Raw genomic sequence first — 19,965 nt, forward strand, 5'->3', positions numbered from 1 at the left:
ACCGGCCGAACTGAATCCAAAGAGGAGGTGATGGCATCAACAGGAAGCGAAACAGAGAGAGAGAGAGAGAGAGAGAGAGAGAGAGAGAGAGAGAGTAGTGGGTGGCTATACATATCTGGAAAATAGCATTAGACAGGTAAGCTTAAAACAGCTGAGCCAAGGACCCAATGGACATGAGTAGTGAGAGTTTAAAGCGGTGCTAATTATTAAAGACGTGTTAAACACTCACATGACGCATGAACTTGTGTTAAACGCATTAAGCACTGCACTCCACTGAAGTGAATAATTACTTCAAGTATAAATACCCAAGAAAAAACAAATTCTGGCACCTGATAAATCATTTTCCTAAGAAACTACTTGTAATTTTAGCTCAGACTACACCTGCCCCTTTTTGAAGTGATGCCATTTTGTGGAGGCAATGGACAATATGTATTTCTTGCCTGTGGAGGGGTGGGTGTGGAGGACAGGTGTCCTGTGGGTGGGGTTGGTGTCGAGGAGGGCCGTCCTGCAGGTGGGGTTAAGGTGGAGGCCGGGTGCCCTGTAGGAGGAGTAGGATTCCGGCTTCCAAACATAATTTCCTCTGTGATGTCCTTTCCACCCTGGTTGGGGTCTCGGATCCGAATCTGAGAGAACAATGGCGCAAAACAACAAATAACTCACTAAAGCATCCGGGTCGATCGCAGTTCCCTAGAGGGCTGTCAGAAGTACCAGTACTTCAGTACCAACTATATTTTAAGGCATTGTTTGCTGAAAACATTCCTTTTACATTACTTTATTAAACCACCATTCAAAAGTTTGAAGTCAGAAAAAATTTTTTGATTACATTTTTTTTTTAAGCATCAAATCAGTGTGATTTAGAATGATTTCTGAAGAATCATGTGACACTGAAGACTGGAGTAATGGCTGCTGAAAATTTAGCTTTTCCATTACAGGAATAAATGAAATTTTAGAAATATTAAATGGAAAACAGTTACTTTAAATTGTAATAATATTTCAAACATTACTGTTTTACTGTATTTTTGATCATTTTTGAGACTTCTTTCAAAAATATCAAAACATTTTACCCAACTCCAAACTTTTAAATGGTAGCATAACTCTAAATTAAAATATACATTTCAAAATTTGATTTTATGTTTCATTGTTCTGTTTACTTGAGAAAAGACTCATGACTCCAGAGCTATATGACATTTTAATTTAATTTGTTAATACTTATAAGAATATACAACTTCACTTACAGGAGTATTTTCAATAGCACATTCTTTTTTGTTGGTCTTGAGAACTGAAACATTTCATTGGGATGTGTATCCAGAGAGTTTGATTTATGTGGTGAATTCAAAATCAATCTTTGAAAAATGCTTAGATATGAGCTGACATTTTAATTGGCTGGATGGAACAGATATAATCTTTCAAAAAGGCATCAAGCTCACTGACTTAGTAGACCTTTCTGGAAATGTAACACATTCAACTGGGTTCCATTTTTCTAAATCCCATCATTAAACCCCAATACTAAAGAGTTACTTCCCATGATTTATTTTAAAATGTATGTGGCATTTTGCAGGAGGCTGGGTGATTTCTAACTGGCTTAATTCTCACTTTGGCGTGGGATAAAACACCTCGGCTATGCCAACCTCCCAGCATGCAACAAAACCACCACATCAAACAGTCTGATCCAAATATGTCAGGAGTTGCATGGCACACACATTGACTACATTCCTGGACAAAATCAATACTTACTCTTCATCTTAAATTCTGGAAATTTAATAGACTAGGATGACATAATTACACAAAAAGCCAAGGCCAATACCAGGGTAAAACTAATACTTGATGAATATCCCTTTTAACAGCATTTCGCATTTAATATTGGGTCTGCCAGCCAGGGCCTTTGGGATTAAATCCAAGCCTTATCAGTCTAAAATGAATTGAAAACTAAGTGGATCCCTTGGTGTTTCTAAAATGAGGCAGAGTGTTTCAGGTACTCACTGGTTTCTTTTCACGCTTGGTTGGTGGAGGTGGCAGTGGTGCAGGCACTATGATGGGTGGAGAGGGAGGGTACACTGTCTGGCCGGCGTAATATGGCGGCCCGGCAGCTGTTGTTGGAAAAGAGATGGAAGGAAGGAAAAAAGTGAGTCACGTCGCTATGTGAGCTGCTTTCACATGAGATCTAAACAGCCTCGGAGTGAATCGCTTTCTGGAAACAGGGTCATTTCTTAGTTAGTTAATCAGACACACACTGAAACTACCTGGAGCTAATATAAACCAGCTGGGTGTGATGCAAGCACGCTCACACTGAAATGTGCACTATAGAGAGGCCTGTACTTGCCATAAGGAGCAGGGTATTCCCCAGGGCCGGGTCCTGGGTAGAAGGTTCCAGACCCTGGCGGCTGGATGGCATATTGCTGCGGGTGTCCCACGTAAGGTGCACTATGACGATACTAAGAGAAGAGGTGGAGAATCTCATTTAAATATATATTTATATACGTGTACAACTGCACAAAAATACAATATTTTAATATTCACTGAGCTTCGATTATATTAATTTCTACTATACAAAACAGCAAATGACTTTTGTTAATCATCTGATCAAAATTTTATATAGCCTTAAATGCATTTAAAGAATATGTTTTGTTAAGCATCCCATGTGAATTTTATTTAAAGAAATGAAAGAAAAATACTTAATACTTCAATACTTATAAACATTTAATATAAATATATTTCATGAATATTTCATGAATTAAACATATTTAAACATTACATGGTAATACACAAACAATTCCTTAAATATGTTGTATATTAACATTTTGTCATATTTACTATAAAATGTTTAATATATAATCATTTTATATATGTAATATAAAAATACAATTATAAACCATACAAATTCTACCATACAAATCTAAATAAAACACAATACCATACATAAAATGAAACCCATTTATGCCATAAAAAAACATCCCATTCAGGTTTTATTTATAAATAAATTAAATAATGAAACAGATATAATGGCAAATAAAATTGCATTAAAAACATTTGATAAATCTCTCAAATTAAAAATTCCATAATATTAAGGGTTTTTCCATCGCTGTGGGAATCCTGAAATTATTTTGTGTATACAATCCATTTTTGGTGATTTCACAGTAACAGATTTACTGACTCTTTACCTGAGGAATGTAGTATTGGTGTGTCTGGGTAGGAAAGGGCATATGCGTCATAGTCATCATGATGGGCTGGTTGGGAGAATAAACCGTAGCCGTTGGGGTCTGTGAGCCCGGCCGAATGGAGGGGCTGTTGGTAGGAAGGGCAGGCCGTGCTGGCTGTAACTGAGTCCTGTGGAGGAACTGAGGAGGAAGTCAAAGAAATGAGAGTTAAGTAGAAACAGAGAGAGAAGAGAAACAAGTCAGTGTTGACAAGTCAGTTCACCTCAGGACATTCTCCTGTGTCTGTCAGGCAGTGTATTCAAATCATGAGGCATTTGAATTTGCAGTTAATTGACAATCTGATATTCAGACGCTGGAACAGCAGTGATCATATATGCTAGATGAATTATATCAATTCTGCTCATCAAACAGACACAATGAAACAAACATAAACACACACACACACACAGCAGCCTGGAGAAATGAGCAGTATTCTCATTCTCCGCTGTAACAGGGTGGTGGCACAGCTTTGGCACAACGGTTTATTCATCGGGAGAATACTGCATGCCTGCTGGTGGAGTCGTCCCCTCCCCCATCATTACCTCCCCCGCTTTCCCTCTATTTGTCTCGCTCTCTCACTCAGCACAGCAAATATTACCTCAGCAAACCCAGTCAGTGGGCGATAGCAGCCGGGCAGCACTGGAGCAAGAGGTGACCTCTCTCTCTCTGCCTGATTCTATAGCCCCATTCACACCATGAACGATAACTATAAAGATAACGATATTAGCGTCCACACCAGCGAACAATATCGTCTGTTTATTTAAATTCCTGAGCTCATTATAGCAGGATTGATTCTGATTGGGTGTCAATGTTTTTAACGTTCATCAACTGGAAAAAATCGTTCTGAAAGGGATTCCAATGATATTGTTTCTCTGTGCCTTTATCGTTATAGCTGTGTTGTGGACTCTGCTATTCTTTAATATTGAGAACGATTTTTAGTACTGTATCTTTATCGTTATCTTTAGTTATCGTGCTTGGTGTGAACGGGCCTTACACATACGATATGCAAACACCATATGCAGTTTTTCTCATAGGATTAATAAAGTCTGAATGTCTGTCTGTCTGTGTGGTTGATTCTTCCAGTTGGAGACATTTTCAATCCCTTGAAATGATTGTAAGTAAAAAACATTATAGTTTGTAATATATTTAGACATTTAATTTTAACTATTTAATTGTGACTATTTTTTTAAATTTAATATTTTGGGCTTACCCAGACTTTATTATTATTATTATTATTTTGGTTATTATTATGTTTTGCTTTAGGGTCCTAATAGTCAGGACAGTAAAACTCTTTCTGAGAAATGTAATTTCTTACTTCCTCTCATTTAAAGCCAAATCCATCAATGCAGCATCATGGACAAATTCACCACCTTTAACAATAAATGTCATTGCAACTACTGTCGAAACTTCAGGTTGCCTGTTGTGAGCAATGTTCCAGTTATTAAGCAGAATCTGCAGGTTTATTTGAAAACTAGTGGAGAAATTAAAGGACATTATTTTCTAAAGTCTACTGCTGATTTTTGGTGCGCTACTCACTCCCGGGTGTCTGTCACAACAGACAGATGATTGCTTTAGTAAATAGTTCCAGTAGAAAACAGGTTCTACAAAATGCTCGATTCCAAGACTAGATGTTGTGATTTCACACCATTTTGCCCCAACCATCATACACAATAAAAAAAAAATCCATAACACTAAAATGTTGATTATTATGGCCATGCTTAGAAGCTTATTCCATTCCATCTTTTTCAGGATTTCAAATAAAAAATAATAATATTAGGTGTTAGTATTATAATAAAAAATTATAGTTTTCTATTTGAATATTTTTTCTATATATTTCAGAATATATTTTCTAGTTAATATATTAAAATTGTACTTAATTTTTAATTATTTTTAATTTATTTCAGTGTGATTTATAAGTTGAATTTTCAGTAGCTATTAGGCCCTTTCATAAGATATAGTACTAAAAATCGTTCTCAGTATTAAAGAATAGCGGAGTCCACACCACAGCTATAACGATAAAGGCACAGAGAAACGATATTGTTGGAATCGCTTTCAGAACGATTTTTTTCCAGCTGATGAACGATAAAAACTTTGACACCCAATCCGAATCAATTGTATATTGTATATTGCTCTATAATGAGCTCGAGAATTTAAAGCGGCAGACACGCGTGGGCTAAGAATAAACAGACGATATCGTTCACTGGTGTGGACGCTAATATCGTTATTTTTATAGTTAGCTTTATAGTTATCATCCTTGGTGTGAACGGGGCTTTACTCTAGTCTTCAGTGTCACATGATCCTACAGAAATCTTTATAATATGCTTATCTGATGCTTAACACACATTTCTTATTAGTGTTGAAAACAGTTCTGCTGTCTAATATTTTTGTGGATACATTTCCACAATTTGCCACCATTTCCAAGGCAAAAGGTTATTTTCAGTTCTCTCTTAGACAACATCCAACCTAATCACACGGCTCAGGTACACCCAAAAACATCCAACAACATGGCTCAGAATAATCCAAGCCTATCATTAAGCAAGCCTCTGAGAGATTTCCCAAAGCCACGAGTGTGTGTAGAGACAAGAACAATAAATGCAGCAGACGCCCCTTGATGGGTGGCTGAAAAGTGATTTAAACACCACAGAACTGATCCGCTCGTGTCTGAAAGCAGAGCGGAGATTACACATTACTGTCTGTGCTCAGAGTGTCAGTCCTCCAATAAAAATGATGTTGAGAGTCTTGAGTTGTGCTCTTTGGAGAGCATTTATCATTATGTGACTATCAAAAAGCTCAGGAAGAACTGGATGAGTTGATTTCTTTAAATACACAGAAAATAAAAGACTGACCCAAGCTGGGTGTCACTATGTACCCTATAAAATGATGTGGTTACGGGACTGGACTGGCATGCTTCACTGTAAATGGATGCACTATGTGTGAGATCGTGTAATAGAGTGGCATGCTGGGTAGGGCTGCACAATTAATTGAATTTCTAATCGCAATTACAATTATGGATGCCACAATTACGTAATTGTTCAAAGCGGCAATTAATCGTTCAAAGTCCACTTATGTTATTCTGCACGCTTAAGATATGTTTTTTTCTTTCTACATGTTATCTTAAGTGCGTGGAGACGTGCTGATATCGCGTTTGGATAATCGTCAATTATGATTTTTGTCATAATCGTGCAGCCCTAATGCTGGGGCAACTCACACTAGTAGCTGAAAAGAAGATCTGACACTAAAACAACTTGCTGAGAGAAACAGCTCTCTAATTAAATCTACGGCATATGAGGACACAGTACGCTCTGTTTGCATAAGGACAAAAGGAAACAACGGATTCAGCAACAAATGAGCAGAGATGCCAAGTAAAGATGGTTAATGGCTGAACAAATGCTCAGAAAAAGATGTGGGTAAGTTAAATTACAATCATTCCAAAAGTTAAATTTTTTTGTGACTCCAAAATGAAATAAAACCAAAAATGTACTTTAATTTTTTATACAGAACCTGTCCTCATAAAACACCTAGAATAAATCTCATTTCGCTACTAAAATGACCATTTAACTCACTGTGGTTTTTATTTAATAAAAATTAAATACAGCTAAAACTAAAACTATAAATCTCGGGGGGGGATGGGGGTATTTATAAAGTATTTAATACTTCATAAAATTAATTTTTTTTAAACTGTCATAAATATTGGTTTATAGACCTTCGGGTCAAAGGTGAAAACAGAGACCTGACAAAGGAAACAAGAACGAAAAGAAACAGAAACAGAAGACCACCACTGGAGAACAAACATTGCTTGTGTGTGTGTAGTGGGTGATTTCCTCTCACTGTGACTCATACAGGCCGACAGGGGATCGAGCGCAGCCTGGGGCGAAGACCACTCTGTGCTAAACTACTGTCACAATGCCGTACAAGTGTGTGCGGAAGAGAGAGAGCGTGTGTGTGTGTGGAAATGCCAGGGAGGGATGGAAGCGGAGACTTGGTGTCTGTGTGTTTGTAAGGGACAGAGATAAGAATGAATGCATGTATCTGAATGGCAGAAAGAGAGAGAAAGAGGGCATGAGAGATTGTGGATCTATGACAGGGATAGAAAAGAGCATTAGAGAGCATGAGAGAAAATAATAGAGGGGAACAAATTGAATGTGGAACGTGAATGAAATAAATGGATGCTCCTATATATATTAGGGTGATTCTGTAACTATGGGCATTTTGCAAATAAATTATGGATTAAGGGAGGGATAGGGAAGTCGTGGCCTAATGGTTAGAGAGTCGGACTCGTAACCCAAAGGTTGTGGGTTCGAGTCTCGTACCGGCAGGGATTGTAGGTGGGGGGAGTGAATGTACAGCGCTCTCTCCCACCTTCAATACCATGACTGAGGTGCCCTTGAGCAAGGCACCGAACCCCCAACTGCTCCCCGGGCGCCGCAGCATAAATGGCTGCCCACTGCTCCGGGTGTGTGTTCACGGTGTGTGTGTGTGTTCACTGCTGTGTGTGTGCACTTTGGATGGGTTAAATGCAGAGCACTAGTTCAACTGTAATTTTATAAAGCTACGAGAATACTTTTTGTCAGTCTTCCCTGTCAGTACCACGCATGCGTGTGATGCTGCTCACTCAGAAGATGGCGTTCTGACATAGAACTTGGATGCACTGCACCTTGTTTGCAAGCAGAGGAATGTACACGCATACGCCATGTTACTCTCGTGAACACGCATCAAAGACTGACATGGAGAAATTGTTGAATAAAGTTGTTATTTTTGTTTTCTTTTTACGCACAAAAAGTATTATTGTAGCTTCATAATGTTATGGTTGAACCACTGATGTCACATGGACTATTTTAATGATGTCCTTACTACCTTTCTGGGCCTTGAACATGGTAATTGCGTTGCTGTCTATGCAGGGTCAGAAAGCTTTCGGATTTCATCAAAAATATGTTAATTTGTGTCCCAAAAATGAACGAAAGTCTTGTGGGTTTTGAACAACATGAGGGTGAGTAATTAATGACAGCATTTTCATTTTTGGGTGAACTATCCCTTTAACAAGCCCAAGGCTGGATTATTTGATCAAAAACACAAAATATTATTATAATTCAAAATAACTGTTCTATGTGAATATATTTTAAAATGTAATTATTCCTGTGATGGCAAAGCTGAATTTTCAGCATCACTACTCCAGTCTTCCGTGTCACATAATCCTTCTGAAATCATTCTGATATGCTGATTTGCCACTCAAGAAACATTTATTATTAACAGTTGTGCTGCTTAATATTTTTTTTCTTTGATCAATAGAAAGTTCAAAAGAAAAGCATTAATTTAATGCATCCGTACTGAACAAAAGTATTTATTTCTTTAAAACAAGTCACTGAATTAAAATATATTCAATATATATCTCTATATTAAAATTAATATATAAATATATTATCACAAGTGCTAGAATCTTTCATCATGCACCACAGAGGCTTCTGACCTATATGTTCTTCATTTCTCTTGCTGACCAACATTCAACACCAGCCAACTATTCCAGCCTCTGCTCTGTGTGTGTGTGTGTGTGTGCGTGTGTGTGTGTGTGACACTCCCTTTCCACTCTCTCCTATTTCTGTTTGTTTTCTAATGGCCTGTAGGCATCAGTTTTACCCAGTCTGCAGTGGAAGCGAGCTGGGACTTGCCACAGCCACAGGGGAGAAATGAAACCTTAACTCAGCTCTTTTAACATCAGCACAGATGTCAAAGCTTCTTTCACTGCTGCACATTACATAGTCAAGTGCTGTTCTATAAGGTGAACCCTTCACAGACCTCTGTACATTGTTATGCTTTTTGCTTTATTTCCCCTCTAAACAAAAGTATTAAGGCAAAAAAAGGTCCACTGTATATTGTCCATAATGTAGCGATACATGAAACATTTCACACACAGAAGTAATTTTCTGATTCTGAACCCACTGCAAAATCTGCATGGGAAAATTCTTGGTTGTGATTGATTTTGTCTGTGAAAATTCGCCAAACAATAGTAAAAGTGACAGCACCTTTACACTCAAGGTGTGGTGGCATATACAACTGCTCGGCAAAAATTACACAGACGAAATCCGGTCATCTCAATAGGAATCCACATTATCAGGAGTTTTGTGTGAGGGCGAAAAAGTTGGTCACACAAATCCGTCACGTTCAATAATGGAAAGCTGCTTGATTTGAATGTGACTTCTGTGTGAGCTTCATTAATTGCTACACTTGACAATGAACAATGGAGCTCTTGCAGCAATCTCGCCAAAAGTTTGCTAATGTGACCGCACCTTAAGGCTTTCCTTATAGTTTGTGTCAGTATCGTACTGCAAATCTTGTTGTTTCCTGTGATTTTAATTCTGGTGCAATTAAATTTAAGCCACTGGAAAGAGAGAGACATGTGGCAGGTTGGGGCAGAAAGTCACAGAACTTTCCTTAGAGGTCAGATGCTTGTGGACGCACTCGCATGGGCTTGTGGCTACACGCAAAACGCATAAACAAATCATTAGCAACAAATGACAAACGAGTTTCTCCTTGTAATGAGACACCAAAGCACAGCGGATGGAATATCTGGAACACACACACTAATGCATGTACGGACAAGTGTAAAGCTGCCCAAAGCAACTTCCATTCTAATTATCTTAATGACCTCTGAATGCATTTGGTTACGACTGACAAAAGCCCAATTCTTCTAAACACGTACAACAATGTTTCTGCTCAGGAAAGTAACACACTGAAGTATTTCATCTAATAAAAGGTGCACTAACAGTATTGACAAGCATTAGCAATCAGCGTCAGTCTTCATCGCACATCTGCTCATCAGATAACATGAATACAAAACATCATCATTTAGACGCTCCTTCAGAAAAGACAAGAAACGGATGAGTCAGAGGAGATACTTCTGATGTCTGGTTCTCAAGGACGGGGAGCTCGTTACACAGTCGAGCTAACACACGAATATGTAATATGAATACAGGTGCATCTCAATAAATTAGAATGTCGTGGAAAAGTTCATTTATTTCAATAGTCATAATGGTTCATAAAGCTGAAGAGAGGCATTTCTGCACCACAAGCATCACCAAACTCAACTCACTGGTTGAGCTATCACTTAGGAGTATTTGTAGTAAACTGAATACAGTAGGTGTCGTAATATGCAAGTATTGAAAATAATGTGTTTATTATAATACAATAATATCATCAATTATAAATGGCTAAAAAAAAAAAAAAAACTTCTTAAGAAGTGTCTGATAGGTCTGTGGGATTTACCTGATGGTGGGTCGGCCGAGGCCCCGTCACAAACTAATAGAGATGGCAGCATGTTTTAAGGTCATCAGGAGCAGGAAAGGAAGAGAAAGAATGGCGAGACTGTGAGGATAACAGATGATTCACCTTGAATAACTTTGCATTTCCATTACAAATTAAACAAGAGCTGCATAGCAGGGTTGTATGACATGTCAGCAGAGCAGGTGGTCCTATTGGCTGGTCTTAATATTAATGACTGAAGTTGGTTTGATTCAGGCACTTAAAGGATAAGTCCACTTATCAGGAAATGTATATTCTGGAAGTGGACTTATCCTTTAAAGTCAGCAAGTCCAACAACCTCACGGTAACACTCCTAATTTTTTAGCTTTTTTTTATATATTAATTAGGCGAGCCAAATTATGTGTGGTATCTTTTACAAATTTGGTGTGAGTATGAATTTTTAAAAGAATTAATACTTGATAATGTTGCAAAAGATTTAAATTTCAAATAAAAGCTTTTCTTCTAAATGTTATATTCATCAAAGAATTATGAAAAATAAAAGTATCATGGTTTCCACAAAAATATTGAGCAGCAAATCTGTTTTCAACATTGATAATAAAAAGAAGTGTTTCTTGAGCAGCAAATCAGCATATTAAAATGATTTATGAAAGATCAAGATATTTTTTATGAAATCCGAAAGCTTTATGACCCTGCATATACAGCAATGCAACTGCATTTTCAAGGCCATGCAGAAACGTAGTAAGGACATTGTTAAAAAATTATTTTGGTTTTCTTTGAGCAAAAAAAGTATTCTTGTATCTTCATAAAATTATGGTTGAACCACTGATGCCACATGGACTATTTTATCTATGTCCTTACTACCTTTCTGGGCCTTGAACATGGTAGTTCCTTTGCTGTCTATGCAGGGTCAGAAAGCTCTCGGATTTCATCAAAAATATCTTAATTTGTGTTACAAAGATGAACAAAGGTCTTACAGGTTTGAAACGACATGAGGGTGAATAATTAATAGGGATGTAACAATATCAAAATCTCTCGATATGAAGTCCACGGTACGATATTTAGTGAGATATTAAAAAAAAAAGACAAATGAAGACTTCGCTTTGAAACGCGCAGCGAAAACAGAGTTGATGAAGGGATTAAGCCATATTGTGCTTTCGAATTTAGTTTGTTTGACAGATACTGTGCCAAAGCATAATGGCCCAAAACACAACTTTAAAAATATTGTATGTTAGAATAAGTAGTTTAAATACAGTAGATTTAAAAAACTACACTTTTTGCCTGGAAGACCTATCGTTTTATATCGTCATGTGACCACGATGACACCGAGAGAGTATTGCTATCGCGATAGTAACATTATCTCCCTAGTTATTAATGACAGAATATTCATTTTTGAGTGAATAATTCATTTAAGGGTTTATTGTTGTTGTTGTTTGTATCACCAAAAGCACTTGACAATTTTTTTGTAATTAATGACAGAATTTTAATTTTTGAGTGAACTATCCCTTTAAAAAAAATCTTACCAACTCCAAACTTTTGAATGAAAGTATGTATAAAATATTATATCACGCTATGAGTAATGATAAGCACTTATATCACAATAATGGAATATTCACAACATGGTTATTTTTTTGCTGGAAATTCAAACCAAAAACATTTTATATTCTAAATAATATGTGATAATAAAATATCTTACAAATGAAAGGTATTTAATTTCACTTTTTTTTTTTTTCCAAACACATAGATGCCTAGGTGCCTATACTGAAAGCATCAATTTGCTGGACAATCTGCAGAATAGGCAATCGTTTTTTTTGTTTTTTTTTTGTTACAAAGTGGTTTACGGTTGTTTATGCATTAGTGAATCACGCCAGTGACTAAATTATCAATTTCACACTGTTCCTGTTGGCAGCCTGAAAACCATCTGATATCTACACTGTGATTATTTTATATACCAATATAAATAATATTCAATATAATGCCAAAATCAACACTTTTCACAATTAGTTAATCTTGGCGGCTGTTACAGTAAAAGTTTTTACTGTAACACATGTAATGCTCATTTAATGCTCATTGCTCTTCATATCATATGCAGAGATATTAGCCAATCATAGTAGTGGGCATTTACACTGAAGTCTCACAGCAGACACGTCCCTTCCAGCAGAGTGTTCAAATCAGAGGGCTAAAATCAGGGTAGAAAATGACCATTTATATCTAAATTATGATCGTTTTTAGTGGAAAAAATCCCTACTGAAATTGTAAGTGCACCTCAGGAAACATTAAAAATAATAAAAAAATGCATTGTATGACCCCTTTAATGTACATGGGCAGAGTGCAATGCTTACCGGCCGAGTTTGCGGCTGTATGTTCATTGGCTGCGTCTGTGGTGAGTACACCAGAGGGGCGGAGCCTGCATTCTGAGCTGGGTTATATGGAGGCTAAGGAGTGAATCATAGACAGCGAAAAGGTTAGGCAACTTCCTTTTGAAGCATGATATATAGTTTCCATTCACAGCACAGGATACAAAATAGCAAGAGCTCATCATTATCTGAGTGTGTGCATATTGACTTAATTTCTTTGTCAGACAAAACCCAGATGAATACATTACCCTCCAATCAATCCACAGCAACAGAGTTTATATAAAAGTGTCTGTGGAGTGTGTATATATCTGTCCAGAGAGTGTGTGTGTGTGTGTGTGTGTGAGAAAGTCGTGGGATCATTACAGCACCTGTGTCGGCTGGAAACACTATTTATAAAATAGCGACAGTGTTCCTTCAGGCTGGTGGTAACCATGGTGAGGAGAGCAGAGCAAAAATCACTCATAACACAAAACCATAGCACTCTGTATTGCGAGTGTGTGTGTGTGTGCCAAAACATCAGCCGTCTAAATGTAATACACAAGTCTAAATGTCACAGTTAATTCAGACCCAGCAAAGGCAAAGAACATAACTAATTTCTGGTACAAAATAAGGTGACCCAGAAAAACATGGCAACACCAAAATTTAATGAGTTCTCCTCTGTCTTAAAGGGGTCATATGACGTTGCTAAAAAAGAACATTATTTAGTGTATTTGGTGTAATGAAATGTGTTTATGCGGTTTAAGGTTTAAAAAACACATTATTTTCCACATACTGTACATTATTGTTTCTCCTCTATGCCACGCCTTTCTGAAACGCGTCGAATTTTACAAAGCTCATCGTTTTGAAAAGCGAGGTGTACGCTGATTGGCGAGCTATCCAGTGCGTTGTGATTGGCCGGATACCTCAAGCATGTGACGGAAATGTTACGCCCCTTAACATACTGTGATGCCGTGTCCTGGCCGAAGCGACGAGACAAAACCAATAAAACCCATTATAAACGAGGCATTTGTAGCATCCACTGGGGACATAATTACTGATTATAATTACCTGCGTACCTAACTAGTCTTCTACCATGCTACAATCCATCACGCTCCCTAAGGTCGCAAAACTCTGGACTTTTGTCACAACGAAACACACAGCATCTCCACGACATGGCGGCGGCAGCAACAATACTACAGAGAGAATCAGCGTTACGCATTCTTTCGTTGCGTGAACATTTGGGCGGTGTTATGCAAATCTTTTCACACAGTGACGTAGACATGTGAAGGCGTGTTTAAACGAGGTGTTTTAGGAGGTCGTGGACGAGTCTTAATGGGGTCATATGATGCGATTTCAATTTTTCCTTTCTCTTTACGTTAAACCGCATAAACACATTTCATTACATCAAATACACAAAATAATTTTCTTTTTAGCAGCATCATATGACCCCTTTAACTTTTATAAAGAATATCTCTTTGTGTTTGAGACTTTAGTCTTTGCAACTTTAGGGATCTTATCTATTCACAAACAGCTTGTAACACTCCAAAGAGAAAGGAAAACTTGAAATCGCATCATATGACCCCTTTAAAAGATAAAATATCAGGTGAATAAGCATAAAATTGTGTAGACTGTTGTGTAGGGTGTTGGTACTCACCCCTCCACCTGTCTCCCAGCCCTTTAGGAAGCGGTACGAGGGGGCGGCAGGGACCGATACCTGAGAGAGGGCTGGGGACGTGGCATGGCCGGGAGGGGTGCCTGCCAAATTAGGGTGAGTTTTGCTGAGGTCGTGACCTGGGTATGGAGGACCAGGGTGTCTGGATACCTGTGGAAGGACCACAAACAACATTTACACAAAGTGTTCATACAATAGCTCCTTTCAGTTATACATAACAATGTTGTATATTCCCCTGGCCGTCACTTTATTCTTTATTGTTTCCATTTGCATATTTTATATTGTTTTATATAAATATAACACATTTCGTTAAGGATGCATCAATTTAGAAAGTAAAAGGAAAGTAACATTTATGTTACAAAAAAAATTATATTTCAAATAAATAGTGAAGTTTCTAGTTTATTTCTAGTTTATTTCACAATAAAACAGTTTTTACTGTATTTCTTATCAAATACATGCAGCCTTAGTGAGCAAAAGAGATTTTTTGAAAAACATTAAAAAAAATCTTGCCAATCCCAGACTTCTGAATGACAGTGGGCATATAAATAAAAATGTATAATATATTAATTTATATAAATATTTTAATTTTGGAAATGTGCGCAATGTTAAATATATTTTAAATATCTTATAAAGGTTTTTGGAAAGGTTAAGTTTGAATCTGTTCTATTGATAAGTGGTCTTTTTCAGGTCAACTACACTTATGGCACAGCAGTCTGAGGAAAATCTTGCTGTGCAAATTATTTCAAGCTAGTTAAACTGTCAACATGTATATAGCTAGCCTAGACAGATAGTAAAGCATGTATATCAACTGCTTATACTAATAATGACAAAAGAACTCACAGAAAATATGTACAATAGGACCATACACTTTCACATATTCGCTTAAAGTATGTTTCTGGCCTTAGGACTTGTCTATGTATATACATTCAAGGGATGTGTAATGACTGTAAGTGTACATGTGTGTGTGATCACTTACACTGTAGACCGCCGTCACCCCAGAGTGGGCGGGAAACATGCGCTCCTCTAGTGATAGCGCTGCTCGAGGGATCCTGGGAAGGGTAAAGTTAGAGAAAATCTTCCGAATAGGTTTAAAATGTCAATTTTAGAAGCCAAGAAGGTCACAAAATACAAAATATTAGCCACAAGCAAAACATCCAGCGTTGTGTTTCATAATGGCAAGCATTCAGTTCATTCAGCGATAATGGTGCAGACTCTTTCACACCAATTAATATTAGTCAATTTCCTCCAGCGACTTGCATTTGGGGCAAAGGTTCGAGAAAGTTAACACAAAAACATTTTCTCCCTCCCTTCTTCAAAATGTCCAATTCAGTTTTTCAGTACACCCCGCACCTCCACAGGCCAGGAAGATGTCAGACAGAAATCCTGACATGGAATTTCAAATACGTGAGAAGCGGATCAGCGCCCTGTTGGATACAATGTGTGTTCTAATACATTAAACAAATGGCAAATGTTAAAATAAGCTGCAAAATTCCTCAGCAAAATCCAAATACTGTTACTGAACCACCAAAAATGTCCCATCTAAAGTTAATGCACCTCTTTACATATGTTGTTCCATTCCAAGAAAATTATAACAGATATGTTCAGGTTGCAGGTGGTGAGAAAGACATGGGAACCTACAATCTGTATGATATCATCATGGTTTTACCGACAATTAAATGTTGAGCAACATTTACACATCACTCATCTGGTCTTCCCTAAAGGAAGTCTTCCAGCAGGGTGAAAGAGTTCCTAATGAACGTTGCGTTGTCATACCTGCCTGAGGTATTCTGTGACACGAATGACAGGGTCGCTCAGACATACAGTCATAGTCACGGATAGCTACAAAGACGGATGGATGTGACAGAAAAAGAGAAAGAAAATATCAGAAACCGGCTCCGGCGGTTACAATATCTGTCTGTAAGTGAGAGATGAGCAGATCACATGGTTTCGGGGAAAGTGGAGGAGGGCTGGCTTTCCTCCTTCGTGCGCTTCATGCACTCATGGACACTTTTTAGTCTTTCTGTGAAACCCTGCCTTCCGATTTGCGCTCTCTTTCCCATTCTCCCCCCTTCTACCTCTTTGGCCTTCTGCCAACCTAAACTGTGAGGGGAAAAAAGGGGGGGGATGGGGGAAGTAAGAGCTGGGAAAAAACAGCCAGGAAGAGAGGTATAATGTGTGACGAGAGGTTTTTCTTCATTCGTAACAACCCAAAACGAGTATGTGAATGCAGTCTTGCGTGTAGGGAATCTGACTTTGGAAACCTATGTTCCTGGTCATCCTCCTAACCCAAGTTCAGAGAGGTGCACCTGAGGAATGCGGCTTGGGAGACGGCCCACAAGGCTATTTGATCAGGTTAAAACTGACAGCTGACACTCGCGAGGCTCTGGCAGGACACAAGGCACGACTTACTGGAATTACAGGCCGATCTGATTCCTGTGTTCGCAGTTTGGCACTCCATTGCATAACCAAATCCCTTTGCATAGTCATGGAAGTGTTTTGATGGCACGACACGCAAGTGTGTGCACACAGGTGTGAAGAAGTGAAGAAGGAATTTTCCAAACGCGAAAAGTTAGGTGAAACAACATGTACGGAACAGATGTTATGTTTCCAATTCAAAACAAACACAATCTATTCAGTAAAGCTCCATTTTTCTTATGGCCAAAATGGGAACATCAACTCAATTAAGGAAATTTGGGAAGCAAGTCCATTTTAGGGGAATTACGGTTGTACATTGGACTTCTAAAAAGAGCAACCCACTAAAAATTAGTAACATTGCCAGGACACTAATTTTCAAAGAGTAAACTGGGTTTTTGAAACACTGAGACAGTTGTTATTAAGCGTCACTAAAATATCCTATTAGTGTTAAAGTCTCTGGAGAGTGATGGTCCTTTACTCTCTAAACATTAGCTCTTTAATTACTGACAGTAGAACGAGTACAGAGGAAAGCAAAGGATGAGCTGGCAAAACTGTGTAGCCTTAAACTTTCATAGTAGCTTACTGCAAATCCAATTAAGCACCATATGGAGTGACAGATAGAAGGGAACTGTGGAAGGAAGGAAAGAAAGAAAGAAAGAAAGAAAGAAAGAAAGAAATTGAGGAAAAGGAAGGAATGGAGGAAGAAAACCACAGCAAAAGTAAAAAATGGAAAGAAGGGTTAAATGACTGAAGGAAGAAAAGAGTGAAATTAGTAAAAACAGCGGAAGGTAGAATGATTAAAAAAGGAAATAAAAAAGGAAGGAAGGACAAGGGAAGAAAAAAAAGAGATGTTAGATATACCAGAAGTAGATTGTCTACGTGGCAGACAGAGGGTCTACAGCTGAGGGAGGGAGAGAAAGCTCAAGAGATTTATTCCTTGCTAACTTGAACCTCAGGTCAGAATGTGCTATAAAGACACAGTATGATTTTCAGGGCTGTGTACTATGACCACATCTCATGTTATAGCCAAGATATACACATACATATTTACACACATACATACCGTATGCAATGTATGTAATGCACTCTTAAGACGAATATGGTCACTGAGCATATGTGACCCTGGACCACAAAACCAGTCGTAAGTTGCACAGGTATATTTGTAGCAATAGCCAACAATACATCGTATGGGTCAAAATGATTGATTTTTCTTTTATGCCAAAAATCATTAGGATATTAAGTAAAGATCTTGTTCCATGAAGATATTTTGTAAATTTCCTACCGTAAATATATCAAAACTTAATTTTTGTTTAGTAATATGCATTGCTAAGGACTTAATTTGGACAACTTTAAAGGCGATTTTCTAAATATTTGATCCTTATGACTGGTTTTGTGGTCCAGGGTCACATATGTAAAATTCATTAAATGCAGTTCATGTACACTGTACATGCTGCATCAAGACTGTGGCCAACACAAAAACTCTGACAGTTGAGAAACAGAAACCTAAAGGGAAAGTGTCATCGTTTGTTGCTTAATTTGCAGACAACTATACATAAGACATTAGTAGTTCTCCCCAAAATCAGAAACACTGCAGTTTTGTGGTGCTATGAAAACACTGCTTTGTTTTTGACTATCCTGACCAGCAACAATGGCTTAACCAATGGCGTGAGTTTGGGGCGGGGTTATCCGTTTGCCTAACCAATAGCATATGGAGCGTTTGACAAACTTGTGTGAAACCATATTGATTTTTTCAATTCTGTGTGGTAACATCTGTTAGTGCACAAACAAACACTGCACCTTACGGTTAACATGAAATCAAAATGAAACCTTCTTAAGGTCTTAAGGCCTGTTCAACAGAACAATGTTTTTATCATTCATCAGGTGGGAAAAAAAAGTTATTAAATTGATTCCAACGAGATTGTTCTCCTGTGTCATTATCATTATATTTGTGGTATAAACGCCACCAAAGACTATAGAATACCCAAGACGTGTCACTTGTATAGTTTTGAATGGGGAAAAATGCAATATGCAATATGGCTGGTCTATCGAACGAAGCACCGCCTTCTAAGCAAAAGAGCCAATCCCTAATCGGTAAAGTCAGTGCGTCACTGCAGCTGCTGTTATTAGTCTCGGTTGCTATAGAAGCAGTCAGCATTCTGAGATGTGCGCTCAGGACTGCGCATGCACACTGGTTGATCTAGCCTGAGAAATAAGCTTTTTTTAATGGTATTTGAGCAAAATAAACAACATTTATTATACAGTTGTTGTCAGATTTCATTGGTGATTTCAAATATGAAATTTAATCTTAAGCTTCGCGAACAGTTTTGGTGAATTTGATGTTTCCCCATTCAAAGAGATAGGAGCTGCACTTGCATGCCGAGAGGTCGTGAGTGACACGACTTGCTTTGACTCCACTATTATCAAAGAATTAGAACAGTTGTTAATGCTTTAAGTATCATTCTTGGTGTGAATGGGCCTTTACTGTGAATGACTGATGAAAAGTTTATCTTCATAATCTTTCACTAAAATAATAACTTGAAATAATAACTTGATCCACAGTAAGAAAGTAATTTTTTTAAATAAATGAATATTTTATTCAGCAAGGATGCATTAAATTGGTTTCAAAAGTAAAAGTAAAGACTTTTATAATGTTACAAAAGATTTATTTCAAATAAATGCTGTTCTTTTGAACTTTTCCACAAAACTATTAAGCAGCACAACTGTTTTCAACATTGAGAATAATAAATGTTCTTTGAGGACCAAATCAGCAAATTAGAATAATTTCTGAAGGCTCATGTGACACTGATAACTATAAATTTATTCAAAATATATTAAAATAGAAAATAACTGTAACAATATTACAGATTTTACTGTTCTCCGATTAAATAAATGCAGCCTTGATGAGCATAAGGAACTACTTAAAAAAAAAAGAAAAAAAAAAATCTGACTAAGCCCAAACATTTGACCGGTTGCACATTTAAAGGGGTCATATGATGCGATTTCAAGTTTTCCTTTCTCTTTGAAGTGTTACAAGCTCTTGGTGCATAAAGAAGATCTGTAAAGTTGCAAAGACTAAAGTCTCAAATCCAAAGAGATA

General features: G+C 37.5%; 1 protein-coding gene across 2 annotated transcripts in view; it reads right to left on the reverse strand.

Annotated features, from left to right (window-relative positions):
- LOC107727827 (eukaryotic translation initiation factor 4 gamma 3-like) overlaps positions 1 to 19,965 on the reverse strand; it is a 59,101-nt gene that overhangs the window by 28,114 nt on the left and 11,022 nt on the right. Inside the window, exons 2-9 of one of the 2 annotated variants that reach the window (XM_016537839.1) lie at positions 15,430 to 15,502; positions 14,436 to 14,603; positions 12,788 to 12,880; positions 10,452 to 10,484; positions 3,159 to 3,335; positions 2,321 to 2,432; positions 1,981 to 2,087; positions 441 to 623 (exon numbers count right to left, since the gene is read on the reverse strand). In XM_016537839.1, coding sequence (XP_016393325.1) covers positions 441 to 623; positions 1,981 to 2,087; positions 2,321 to 2,432; positions 3,159 to 3,335; positions 10,452 to 10,484; positions 12,788 to 12,880; positions 14,436 to 14,603; positions 15,430 to 15,502 — 946 coding nt within the window. Of the gene's footprint in view, positions 1 to 440; positions 633 to 1,980; positions 2,088 to 2,320; positions 2,433 to 3,158; positions 3,336 to 10,451; positions 10,485 to 12,787; positions 12,881 to 14,435; positions 14,604 to 15,429; positions 15,503 to 19,965 lie in introns of both variants that reach the window. The other variant, XM_016537838.1, reaches the window with a different exon arrangement.

The sequence above is a fragment of the Sinocyclocheilus rhinocerous genome, unplaced genomic scaffold (genome assembly GCF_001515625.1).
Source record: "Sinocyclocheilus rhinocerous isolate Xijiao unplaced genomic scaffold, SAMN03320098_v1.1 scaffold576, whole genome shotgun sequence".
NCBI classification, from domain to species: domain Eukaryota; kingdom Metazoa; phylum Chordata; class Actinopteri; order Cypriniformes; family Cyprinidae; genus Sinocyclocheilus; species Sinocyclocheilus rhinocerous.